Raw genomic sequence first — 14,038 nt, 5'->3', positions numbered from 1 at the left:
GCTGTATGAGTTTGCTTCTGTCTTATGCTGCATTTTTTTGTCTCTGTTGCAACCTGCTGCTATTTGGGGGCCTACAGCAACACACTATTCATGTAGTGGTAAGTTCTCTTTTATGATTCTTGCTAACCTTGAAGAAGTTAGCAGATGATCACTGGGTGTTCCAAGAAGACATTCATCATTTGCCTTAGACACTCCACATAGTTCTGGTCTAAGTCATAGCTTAGATATTTTTAGATTAATAGTTTTTTTAAAAAATCACATTTAGTTCAGTTTTACTCTACTAATGTATTTCAGTCTCCATGTTTGGTGCTTTTGCTATTATTTTAAAAATAAGATGATGTGGGGCTACAAATTACTTTCTTTAAAAGGAGCTTTCAAATTAGCTTTTTTTTTTGCTTATTTCCCTGAGCTTCTCATGCTGTCCCACCCAAAAGTCTTTCTTTTGGTAAATAGGATGTATAAAAATGGGATTTATAATTGGAATTTCTGAACTCTATTTAGGACAAATACGGTCTTGGAACCAGGCTTCAGCGACCACGAGCTGGTGCAACCATCAGTACCCTTGCTGGACTGTCGTAAGTTTGGACATTAAATGGCTTTGAGGAGAAAAGCAGGTATCAAAATGAATATTGAAGGAATGTGACATTAAACAGTTGCTACTGGGGAAGAAGATTGTCATGCTTAGAAAAGACCTGAACAGAGAAAGAATGTTCTACAATAGAAGAATACGTCAGTTATTGATATCATAGACTTTGAAGATGAACAGGTGGACCTTTGAGAAATTAGTGCTTTTTATCTTTTAGCCTTAAAGAAGGAGAGGACCAGAAAGAGATAAAGATTGAGCCAGCTCAGGCTGTAGACGAAGTGGAGCCGCTACCTGAAGATTACTATATAAGACCAGTAAATTTAACAGAGGGTAATCTTTTTATATGATTTTGCTTTGTTTCTATTTTACATCTAATTTTGCTTTTGTTACTGATACGCCCTGAGTTTTGAGATATTTAAGGCATCATGGTTGTTAGTAATAAAATAAATCAAGTAACAAATGAAATAGATACAATCATTTGAAGAACTTTAAAATATCAAATTTCTCTTTTGTAGTTTTTGAAGAACTATTCACAAAGGAAGTATTGTTTCATGTGATTATCTCATAAGTCTGATTTTGAGTGAATCATTGTAAACTAAGCCTGGGTTCTGCCTTTCATGCTAGTGACCACCCTTCAGCAGCGCCTCTTGCAGCCTGACTTCCAGCCAGTCTGTGCTTCACAGCTCTATCCTCGTCACAAACATCTTCTGATCAAACGGTCCCTGCGCTGTCGGGTAATTATTCCATTCTGTACAATTGTCATTTGTACCAGAGAAAAGCAGAAATAATTTAAACATTGGTATCTGGCCAATACCGAAACTTCTGGAATGTAGTAAATATAAAATATGCTTATAGAGAATGTACTTGGTGTCCAGGCACCATTTTAAATGCTTTCAAGATAAAAATCCTCCCAACTATGAGATGAAGGTACTGTTGTTACCCCTGTTCTATAGATGTGGAAACTGAGGTACCTGAAGGTTAATAAGTTCAGAGCACTGACCCCTAAAAGAGTAGTGAAAGAATATATAACTTTTAAGCTGGTAGAGAGGAAACAAAGAGGAGTAATAAAATAATTTAAAAGAGGGGGGCGCCTGGGTGGCTCAGATGGTTAAGCATCTGCCTTTAGCTCAGGTCATAATCCCAGGGTCCTGGGATCGAGTCCCGCGTCAGGCTCCCTGCTTGGAAGGGGGCCTGCTTCTTCCTCTCCCTCTGCTGCTCCCCCTGCTTGTGCTCTTTCACTCTCTCTGTCAAATAAATAAATAAAATCTTAAAATAATAATAATAATAATAATTTAAAAGAAAGCAAGAAAGAAGAAACATCAGCAAAATCCAGCCTCTATGAATTTATAAAACAACTGAGTTTCTTCAATAAATACACTGTAAAAGAAAACCAAAAGAAAATGGAAAAGAAACCTTTTAGATCAATGCTATTCAGCAGAACTTTCTCTGATGATGGGAATGTTCTGTATATGCACAGTCCAACATGGTAGCCACTCACCAAGTGTTGCTGTTGAGCACTTGAAATGTGACAGTGTGGCTGAGGTGCTAAGTCTTTCATTTTTATTAATTTATTAACCACATGTGACTAGTGGCTACCATTAACAACACAGCTGTAGATTAGAAGAGACCTGAGCGGCATATCAACCAAACACAGTGTGTAAGACTTCATTTAAATCCCAATTCAAATAAAACCTAAGAAGAAAGGGGCGAGGGAGGGAGGGAGGAAGGGAAGAAACATTTATGAAACCTTTGGAGAAAGTTAAACACTAGCTGGATTTTTGATGCTATTACAAGAACTTTTCATGTTTTTAGGGATAATAATAATGTTATTTTTTAAAATATCTTCATCTTTTAGAGATGTATACCAGAATATTATCGATGAAATGACATGATGTCTGATGTTTGTTTCAAAATAGGCATGGTGAATGGGTGAGAGTATAGATGAAACAAGATTGGCCATTGTTGCTAACAAGTTGCTAATTGTTGAAGCTGGGTCACGTGTACCTAGGAATTTCTAATACTGTTCTGTATTTTGCATATGTTAGAAAATTGCTATAATGCAAAAGCTTTCTAAGAAAGAAGGAAAAGATACAGGCTTCTAGTTATGGACAGGAATAAAAGGCTCAGCATAGGAATATAATTAATGATACTGTAATAGTGTTGTGACAGATGGTAGCTACACTTGTGAGCATAGCATATAGGGATGTTGAATCACTATGTTGTACACCTGAAGCTCATGTCACATTGTGTGTCAACTGTACTTAACAAATACTTTAAATAAAAAGGAAGGAAAAACCCACTTTTTAAGTAAAAAGACACATATAGATTAAAAGTAAGCAGATGGAAACAGATATACCATGCTAACACTACTCACTGGAGAGCAAGAAGAGTAGCTGTATTAGGTTCAGACAGAGCAGATTTCAAAGTAAAGAAAGTTAACAGAGATAAAGAAGGGCATCATATCATGCTAAAGGGGTTAATTTTCCGGGAAGACATAACAGTTCTTAACGTGTATATGCCTAACAATAGTGTCAAACTATGTGAGGCAAAAACTGATAGAGCTGCAGTAGATGAGAGAGAAAATAGATGAATTCACTCTCGTAGTTAGAGACTTCATTACCCCCTTCTCAGAAATGGACAGATCCAGCAGGTAGAAAATCAGTAAGGACATAGGTGAACTCAACACCATCAATCACTAGATAAAATTGACATTTGTAGACTGCTTCATCTAACAGAATACACATTTTTCTCAAGCTCACCTCGTGCATTCACCAAGGCAGTCTACATTCTGGGCCATAAAAAAACAAAAAAAAACCCCTTAAATTTAAAAGAATAGAAATCATACAGTTTCTACTCTCAGACCACCATGGGAGAAAGGTAGAAAGTGTTCTAGAAAACTAGAAAGTTCTCAAGTATGTGCAGATTAAACAACATTTCTGCTTGAATCTTGAAGCTGCTTCAGGATTCTTTCCCTCTACCCCTCCCCCTCCCTCCCTCCCCCCCTACTCACTCACTCACTCTAAAATAAATAAATCTAAAAAAAAAAAAAATTCAAGCAGAAATCAATGAAATTGAAAATAGGAACTCAATTGAGAAAAATCAACAAAACCAAAAGTTGGTTCTTTGAAGACCAATAAAATGGATAAGCCTCTCTTGGAAAAAAAAGAGGGCACATTTTACTAGTCAGAAATGAAAAAGGGGGCATCACTTGAGCGCCTATGAAAATTAAAAGGGTAATAAAGAAATACTGTGAACAACAGACTAAAAAAAAAAAACCAAAAAAACACACATGATCATATTGATAGGTGCAGAAAAGGCATTTGACAAAATCCAACACCCGTTCAGGATTAAAAAAAAGGAGGGGGGGAACTCTCAAAAACAGGAATACAGAGCGTTCTCAGCTTGATAAAGGCTATGTACAAAAAGAAAAGAGGGAAAAGGACAAAAAACTGGTGGTTCAGGGCTCCTGGGTGGCTCAGTTGGTTAAGCGACTGCCTTCGGTTCAGGTCATGATCCTGGAGTCCTGGGATCGAGTCCCGCATCGGGCTCCCTGCTCGGCAGGGAGTGTGCTTCTCCCTCTGACCCTCCTCCCTCTCATGCTCTCTGTCTCTCATTCTCTCTCTCTCAAATAAATAAATAAAATCTTTAAAAAAAAAAACAAAAAAAAAAACTGGTGGTTCAAATAGAAAGTATGTAGTGAGATAGATTTACAGCCAAATATCTCAGTATTTATATAAATGCCAGTGAACTAAATGCTTGTTAAACAACTAAATAAGAAAACCAACAAAATGCCTACCCATTACATGCTAATCACAAGAAACACAAACAGAATTCAGAAAGGTTGGAAGTGAAGATAGCTGGGGAAGATAGATTGTGTAAATACTAAATTTTTAAATGGAGGGATAATTCATGAAGAAATAATTCACAAAGAGGATGTAACAGTTCTATAATTGTATGCACTAAATAACGTAGACTCAAAATACATAAACATTCGAGAATTTGGGGGAAATTCAGCATGCTTCTCTTGGTAACCGAGAAAATAAACATGTACCCAATATCTGCAGAATATATATTCTTTACTAATACACACAGAACACTTATAAAAATTAACTGTATACTGGTCATAAAGTTAGTCTTAACATTTTTCAAAAGATGACATTATTAGAATATATTATTTGATCATAATGCAGCTAAGTTAGGAATCAGTCATTCCTGTAGAGCAAAACTTACAGGATGTTACTAAGGCTGTGCTTAGAAGTAAATCTATATATTAGAAAAGAAGAAATAAAAGATCAGTAATTTCAGGAGATATTTTAAGAAGTTAGGAAAAGAACAGCAAAGTAAGTACAAAGAAACTTGAAGGAAGAGGATACTAATGAATTAAGAACCACTGTAAAATACAAAAGATTTGGGCGCCTGGGTGGCTCAGTCAGTTAAGTGTCTGCCTTCTGCTCGGGTCATGATCCCAGGGTCCTGCGATCAAGCCCCGCATCGGGCTCCCTGCTCAGCGCGAGGCCTGCTTCTCCCTCTCCCACTCCCGCTGCTTGTGTTCCCTCTTTCGCTGTCTCTCTCTGTCAAATAAATAAAATCTTTAAAAAAAATAAATAAATGAAAAAAATAAAATAAAATACAAAAGAGCAATAAAACCAAAAGTCGATTCCTTTAAGATTAATGATAATAAATTTTAATATGTAAATTAATAAAACTTTACACAAGATTCATGTTGACTGTATAATTCACCATATTTACCAAAATTAAATAAGCAGTTTCCTATTGATCCATCTGTCTTCAGGGTAGATAGGCCTCCACAAATACAAACCAAAATATGCAGATTATGGTACATCCACACAGTGAGTACTATAACTCTAAAAAAGAATGTACTAATATGGGATATATTTTTAAATGCAAAAAGCAGGGTGTGTGGCAAGTACACAACTTTTTGTGTAAGGAAGGGAGGGAGGGAAGGAAAATTAAAATGTGTGTATAAACAAAAATTTTTTTCAGTATGCATATATATAGATTAATAGACTTGGAACAGAATAGAGAAAGCAGAAACAGACTCATGGGTGTGAGGAAACTTGGTATTTACTAAATACAGCATTGCAGATCATTGGGGAAAGAATAGCCTATTAAATTTTGCTAGGTCAAATAATTACATGAAAATAAAATTGGGTCTCTGTCTCACACCATACACAAAAGTCAACTTCAGGAACATTAAAAACTATTTTTTTAAGATAATTATTATTTATTAGAAGAGTGCATGAGCAGGAGGAAGGGGCAGAGGGAGAGGGGGAGAAGCAGACTCCCCACTGAGCAGGGAGCCCGATGCGAGGTTCATTCCCAGGACCCTGAGGTCATGACCTGAGCCGAAGGCAGTTGCGTAACCGACTGAGCCACCCAGGCACCCTGGAACATTAGAAACTTTAATGAGCACATATGAAGAGCAAAACTTCTAGAAGGAAACAAAATCTTTGACTTCTGGGTAGGGGAGTATTCCATAAATAAGACAAATCAGCACGAACTATAGAGGACAATATTATATATTTGACACATTAAAACTTGCACCTGCACTCCAAAGAAAACCTGTCGTAATGAAAAGATAGGCCATAGCCTGAGAAAAGTAATTTGTAAGATATGTAATTAAGGGATTAGTATCCAGAACATGTAAAGAACTTTGGCAAATTAGTAAGGAAAATATACTCCAGTCAGTATACGAATACCCAGTAAACAGTATCATAGAAGTCACGGCAGAGGAAATCCCAGCAGCCAATAAACATGAAAGATACTGCTACAATAATCAGAGAAATGTCTGTTAAAACTACAGTGAGATACCATTTGATAGTTAACCAGATTAGCAAAAGTTAACACATATGGGAAATGACTGATCTATAAGAATACTTAACTGATTGCTGCATTATTTATAGTAGCAAAATCAGGGAAACATCCCAGATATCCATCAATTTGGGTATGGTTGAATAAGTTTTACGGAAATGATTACAGTAAGATACAGAGGTAGCTCTCTGTGTGCTGGTATGGAATTCTAAGATAAGTAAAAAAGCAAAGGGCAGAAGAGTATATAAAATACTCCCTTTTATGTTATTGTGAAAAAGGCGATGTGTGTGTATACTTGTATGTGCACAGGCTATTTGTGAGAAAACACATGAGATACCGGTTGGGCTCTGGGGAGGAGGACAAGGGGACAAGTACCTTTACACTGTTCCTGTTTTGTACTGTTAAGAGATTTCTTTTAACCAGGTATATGTAGTATCCATTCAAGAAAGTAAAAAATTGTTACTGTATTTTAAAGCATGGGATCTGAAATCACACTACTTAGATTTAAATCCCAGCTTTGATTCTTTTTTTTTTTTTTTTTAAGATTATTTATTTTAGGGGCGCCTGGGTGGCTCAGTTGGTTAAGCGACTGCCTTCGGCTCAGGTCATGATCCTGGAGTCCCTGGATCGAGTCCCGCATCGGGCTCCCTGCTCAGCAAGGAACCTGCTTCTCCCTCTAACCCTCTCCCCTCTCATGTACTCTCTCATTCTCGCTCTCTCAAATAAATAAATAAATCTTTAAAAAAAAAAAAGATTATTTATTTTAGAGAGAGCACGAGCGCGTGAGTGGGGGGCAGAGAGAGAGAATCTCAGACTCCCGGCTGAGCGCGGAGCCTGACTCGGGGCTCAGTCTCATGATCCCAAGATCATGACCTGAGCCAAAACCAAGAGTCGGATGCTCAACTAACTGAGCCACCCAGGCGCCCTGACCCAGTTTTAATTCTTACTGGCTCTGTGGAGTTGTACAGATGACTTACCCTTCTTGTGACCCATTTTTATCATGTGTAAAATGGGGACAATAATAGTTTGGGTACCTACACTAACCTTACAAAATCGATGTGTTGTTTAAATCCACTTAAATTAAGGAGCACATGGTTCAACACACCTAGTATGTACTCAGTATGTGTCATTTTATTTCAGTAGTTATTAAGCTCCGCAAAAGTATAATAATACCTGTTAGTGTTCTTGCTTACGTCCAGAGAAGTCCAAATCATCTTTGCAAATTTTGGCAATCAGTGGCATACACAGTATTTCAAAACGTGTGGTATTGTAGCAGAATAAAACCGCAAAACTCGAGTCAATGCTGTCCTTCCGAATTTAGCAGCTCTGTGGATCCAGCAGGGTTTGTTCTTGTTTTCCTCTGATACGTACTATAATTTTTTCTTTTTAGAAATGTGAACACAATTTGAGCAAGCCAGAATTTAATCCAACATCTATCAAATTCAAAATCCAACTGGTTGCTGTGTGAGTATTTTGGGATCAGTGTTTTTAGTTACTGTTCTTTGACTTTTTCAACACAAAATGTATTTACTCTGGGCTTAAAAACAAAAGAAAAGAAAAACGACATCAGAATAATCTTGCTATTTCTTCTGTTTAGGTTTCAAGTTATATACCATGAAGTTTAAAACAAATAAACCTAGAATCCAGGCTGTTTGCATCAAGGGACACTGTGATGATGTGGTCTGGGGCAGTGATTGTTAGTTGATTATTGGACAGAGAGTCACTGGTCATTGACTACAAATTATAAAGAACCTGATTTTGGTAATGATCCAAAATATTAAAGTAAAAAATAACCAAGCATAGCAAATCAAAGAGTACCCCTGCAGCAGTGTTCATCTTATGTTCTGATAACAGTCATTGAGTGGGATAAAAGTGATTATTAGTGTTAATTCACTGGGACTTGTCAATAGAAGGGAATTTTGTATACGAAAACCACCTATCAAACAAAAATATTTTGAAAAATTAGGAAAATATTGTCTTGACTTCAGGGCAAGAAGTGCTTAGAGGGAACTAAGTAAGGCAGGAAACCCAGAAACCACTAAAGAAGAAAATAGCTGGCCCTTAGCAAAAAAAAAAAAACAACAAACATGACTTGTAACATATATATATATATATATATGTATGTATGTATGTATATATGTATATGTGTATATATATACATATATATACACATATATTTGACAACAGAATCCTAAGACAGACAATAGAGCAGGAAAGAATATTTGCTACTCCATGACAGATAAAAGTTTAATGTCCCTGGAAGACATAATTCCCACAGATTGGAAAGATAAAAATGTGAGTAGGACAAAGGATTTGAACTGGCAGCTTATAGAAGAGGAATTTCAAATGGTCAGTGAATACATGGAAAGACTCTGAGACTTAATAGGAAAAGTTTAAAATAATAAAGAGCATTTAGTGCTCGTGAGAATATGGGGAAACATATTTGCATACATTGTTGGTAGGCTTGTGGATTGCTAGAGTCTTTTTGGAGAGTGGTCTGGAATATCAAGACAAAATTACATAGACTAAACCAGCAGTACTATTTCAGGAATCTATTCTGTTGAAACAAAACCACCAATATCTAAAGATACCTATGTAAGGATGTGTTTTGTAACATTTTAATGGGAAAAAGCTAAAAACAATTTCAGTGTCAAGCTGATGAACCATTAACAAATAGTTGATTAAATTGAGGTACACTCAGGTTGTAGAATATTGTGCAGCAATTAAAAATAAGTCCTTCCAGCAGTCAAAAATGTTGAGAAATGCTGGTCTGTTGACTTTGGAGGAAAGAATAAGTGTATAAACACTAAGCTGAGATTTGACCCTGGGTGATTCTGAGTTCAGACTAAGCACGTGTGAGTATAGTATTCTGTTGTCTTGCTTAGAGAGGCAGCAGAACAGTGGTTAAGGGGAAGGACCCTGGAGCCTTGAGTTTGAATCCTGGCCACTCACCAGCAAGTTACTTCTCCCAAGCCGAGTTTCTTCATCTCTGTAATGGGAGTGATGATAATAACACCTGTCTCATGCAGTCACAGTGAAAATTCCATAAGTTAAATGTAAAGTGTTTAAAACATTGCCTGGCACATAGTGCTTTATAAAAGTGATAAGTATGTGGTAGTGTGTTTCCACCTCTGCAGTGTGTTACTAAGTCAGTTGTGGGTCCTTTAACCAGTTGCCTTTTAGATTTACAGAAATGAATAAAATATCAAAAAATATATCTAGCAAATGTATAAGGAAGATACCTACCATGATGCACACAGATATATAGGCTCTAAATAGAAGTGTACATAACGATTTCAGAAAGAACTCATTACCAGTTGGTTTCATGTCTTAAGTTCTTACTATGGTGGTATGATTCTTTAAAATTCTTTTTCTCTGACGTGTTCTAATTAACTTGAAGAAATCTTCACTGAAATCACTTTAAAAAAAAGTAACAATAATTTTAAGCGACTTCAATGAACATTAATGTATTTTTTTATTCACACATAGCAATTATATCCCAGAAGTAAGAATCATGTCAATTCCCAACCTTCGCTACATGAAGGTTAGTACTTTGCTTATTAACTGGAAGACAAAGGATTGATCAGAGATGTGTGTGTATGTGTATGTGGGTGGCTGTGTGTATTTAGAATGAGATTCAGGAGCAAGGGATAGAAAAGAAAATTTGAAATCATAAAGGGATTGGGATTTTTAACTTCTTTAAGCTGGGATTTTTGGCAACAGCATCTTTGACATACATTTAAAAGGAGCAGTGTGCACATTATATAAAGATGGAATCATGGGTGGGGAAAGAAAGAAGATGTTTTACCCCACAGACATCGTTAGCTCTTCTCCAGCCAGGAGACTCTCCACATCCCATGTCTGTGCGTGTATCAGATACCATGAATGAACAGGATTTTTTTCTTTATCACAGCCCCTCTCTTCCTTGAGTTCCTTATCTATGTCCCCTCATCCCCTCCATGAGTTGTAGAATATTCTGCAACAGTCCCTTTTGTTCTTTCCTTTCATGCTGCTTATGAAGACATATATGGAGTCCACGTTCATCTGAAAGATTTCACTAATCTCAAAGTACCAAACAAGGGCAAATTATGGGTCAAGAAATCTTAAAAGTCTTTTAGAGTTCTGATGAATGATCTTTTTCTATGTCTGGCTACCCTGTGGCTCTCATACTTTATTTGTGAGGACTTTCAGACTAAGCATACTAAGTTATTGCTCAGGAGTCCTTACGTGGAGGACTGGATGGAGCAAGAGTTGTAAACTTTAATCACTTGGATAATGTACGTTCCTCAGAATTTCTGAATCTAGTACCTGGCCCTTTCTGTGGGATCTGCCCTATTTCCTCAGGTAATTTCAGGAACTCCAGAGCATATATAGCCTAATCTATAAATAATAGAATAGGAATCCGTGAGCACTTTAAGAATGTAGTGATGTAGAGGTGTAGGTGGGTGTTACTGCTCGGGAGTGATTTTGTGAAATGCTTGGTACAGCAACTAAGAAAGTGGACCTAGGTGGCAGTAGTGGAACATGTCTGAGAGAGGCTTGTCCTGTTCCCCAGGAGAGCCAGGTCCTCCTGACGCTTACGAATCCAGTGGAGAACCTTACCCACGTGACACTGCTGGAGTGCGAGGAGGGGGACCCGGATAATATCAACAGCACTGCCAAGGTAGGAGCGTTTTGCCTCATCCTGAGAGACCCTGACTTTTCCTGGAGGGGCCTGTTGACCTGGCTTAAAGGACTCCACGCTGTCTTCCATTTCCGCATCCAAGCAGTCATCATGTTCTTTTGATTTCCTCTCCTGAGTTTTTTTTTACTTTATGCACAATCACACTGCCACTGCCCTGTTTGAAGGTCTCATCCTTTCTTACCTGGACTGTGCCAGTAACATCCTTGTTGACCTGTTTGGAATCTACCCCCACTTCCATTCCAGCCTATCGTCTGTCTTGGCCACCAGAGTGATCTTTCTAAAATCTAACTTTGATCATGGCATACTGATCATTTGGCATCTCTCTGACTTAGGGAGGAAATCCAAATTCCTCGGCATAGCATGAGAGGTTCTCAGTGGTCCCCCCTCTATCTGTTCTTGCAGGATGGCCTTCCCCCAGATCCCCAAATCTAGCATTCTCCAAATCATACATATTAATGTATATAATCCAAGCAGATGCAGTGCTTACGAGCTTTCATGCTAGAGAATTGCAGACGCTATTCTTTCTTCCTAGAATGCCATTCCCTGACATACGTACATACCCACACCTCTCTGTCTAACACATACTCAGGCTTCAAGACTCCTAGGATATAACATGTCCTTTTAAACGCTGGTATGCCTCCTCTAGATGCCCTTCACTTACATACAGCGTGCGTAGCACTAAATATTAAAATAGGTGATTTTGACTTTCAGTAAATGTTAGTTGAATGAATAAAATGCGGCCTTTTTTCGTTTTGCTATTTGGCGATTCATCTAGTACTTGAAATTTTAGATCAAGAACTTTACTCAATGGGCAATCTATTATTGACTCATAATTCAGCGTGATACAACAAAAATTGATAGAAATGATGCCTTTATCTTTCATTAGCTGTTATTCAGAGAATGCTTATTAGTAGAGAATTTCTTTATCCCCTTTTTCTTTTTTCCTTTTTAATGATTTCACTTATTAGCATCACTTTCCAAGAGAGATGACACTCATCTGTCCTTGCTTTTCTTATTAACACTAATAACCTGTTCCCGTGAGACAGAAATAAGTGCCTGACATGTACACCCAGTTTGTAGACTTGCTATCTTTCTCTTTATACCTCCCAGCCTCATTCATATCCATAATTATAAATGTGGTTGACATTGTTCTCTGCTGACCTCTGACTTAGCAAAGTTGAGGCCTAGTAACAACATAAGGCTTAGTCTGAAGAATGCTTAACTGTTCTTTGTTCTTGTACTTTCACTAGAGATGTCTGTGTTCCTAAATAGTAAGTTTTTAAACTCTGTAAAAGTGAAGTAATACTCTGTTTCTTGAAACTTGAAACGTCTCCATGTTTAGGTTGGTGTACTGCTGTCTTGTATTTTGTTGAATGAATGTCCTACAACACACTGACCCATTCTGAGGCAACCCTCTCTGTTTTGCTGTCCAGGTGGTGGTGCCGCCCAAAGAGCTCATTTTAGCTGGCAAGGATGCAGCAGCGGAGTATGATGAGTTGGCAGAACCCCAGGACTTTCAGGATGATCCTGAGTGAGTGGATCTCTTAGTGATCCCCCCAGCATACCACAGTTGGCTAATATAGGAGGCCCACTTACAGATCCCAGTTTTTTTATCTTGATTTTTTAAGATGCTTTTTTTCTTCTTGTTTATAAAAATACTTATTGTAGAAATTTGCAGAATATATATAAAACTATGAAGAAGGAAAATAAAATCCCACCACCAGAGATAAGCAGCATTAACCTTTTGGTCTTTATCCTTCCATATATTTCTTCCATTGTTGGGATCATTCTGTAAGCAGTTTCTAATCCTTGTTTCATTTTAAATAGTAAATATTTTCCCCTGTTAATAAAAATTTTCAAGAGCATTATTTTTAATAGTTGTGGACAGGATACAATATTCTCTCTCTATAGTTTTATCATTGGATTTATCCACTTACCCCTCCCCACCTGCCCCTTGAGTAATAGATTTGACTCGCTCTTACCTAATAACTGAGAAGTAAAAAACCAAACCTCTCCCTGGATGAGGATACATCAGTCAGGATCCAGTCTAAAACTGCAACGGGGGGGGGGGGGGGGGCGGCGCCTGGGTGGCGTAGTTGTTAAGCGTCTGCCTTCGGCTCAGGTCATGATCCCAGGGTCCTGGGATCGAGCCCCGCATTGGGCTCCCTGCTCTGTGGGAAGCCTGCTTCTCCCTCTCCCACTCCCCCTGCTTGTGTTCCCTCTCTCGCTGTGTCTCTCTCTGTCAAATAAATAAATAAAATCGTTAAATAAATAAACAAACAAACAAACTGCAATGGGTACTGCCCCTTCTTGGGTGAAGAAGCATTGCTGGAGTGAGGCCCACAGGAACCACACACACACGGGCAGCTCACGGGCAGCTCATAGGCAGGAGTAAGCCCCTACCCTCTCCAGGTTTCTAGTCTCCTTTAGAGTCCCTCCATTTGACATGAGCCTGACAGGGAGCCAGCCTACAAAGCAGAGAGACATGGACAGCAGAATCCTGTGTCACAAAGCAAGATATAGAAGGTAGGCTTGGAGCTGAAAAGAATAGCTTCATATACTGACACAAGGAACATGTAAGGTCTTTTTAACAGAATGATCCAAAGCTCCCTCAGCAAGACACTGGAAAGAAGAAATAACATGGGATGGGTGGGAAAAACAAAGGGCAAAGATGAGTTTAGTGCAGTGATTGCCAAACTTGAGTTAATTCAGAAAGCACCAGGGCAGGTGTTTTGTTTTGTTCTATAGAGTTCCAGGCCCTACCCCAGAGATTTCTCTTTGGCAGGTCTAGGGGTACACCAGAAATCTGCATTTTTTTTTTTTTTTAAAGCTTCCCAGATATCAGTGGTTGCCTGGGAAATTAGGCTAGAAAGACATTAACTTTTGCCTTCTTACTATTTATAACCGAGGTTTTTTTTTTTTTTTTTTTTTTTTTT

General features: G+C 38.0%; 1 protein-coding gene across 1 annotated transcript in view; it reads left to right on the top strand.

The window, feature by feature from the left end:
• DCTN4 (dynactin subunit 4) overlaps window positions 1-14,038 on the top strand; it is a 31,881-nt gene that overhangs the window by 15,901 nt on the left and 1,942 nt on the right. The window contains exons 6-12 of the mRNA XM_034999620.1: window positions 502-575; window positions 804-916; window positions 1,211-1,320; window positions 7,809-7,882; window positions 9,908-9,962; window positions 10,974-11,081; window positions 12,536-12,633. Of these exons, the coding sequence (XP_034855511.1) occupies window positions 502-575; window positions 804-916; window positions 1,211-1,320; window positions 7,809-7,882; window positions 9,908-9,962; window positions 10,974-11,081; window positions 12,536-12,633 (632 nt within the window). The remainder of the gene's footprint in view (window positions 1-501; window positions 576-803; window positions 917-1,210; window positions 1,321-7,808; window positions 7,883-9,907; window positions 9,963-10,973; window positions 11,082-12,535; window positions 12,634-14,038) is intronic.

Source organism: Mirounga leonina, unplaced genomic scaffold (genome assembly GCF_011800145.1).
Source record: "Mirounga leonina isolate KUSES-001 unplaced genomic scaffold, KU_Mleo_1.0 Mir_99, whole genome shotgun sequence".
Classification (NCBI taxonomy): Eukaryota; Metazoa; Chordata; class Mammalia; order Carnivora; family Phocidae; genus Mirounga; species Mirounga leonina.
This window is presented reverse-complemented; position numbering and strand designations above follow the sequence as displayed.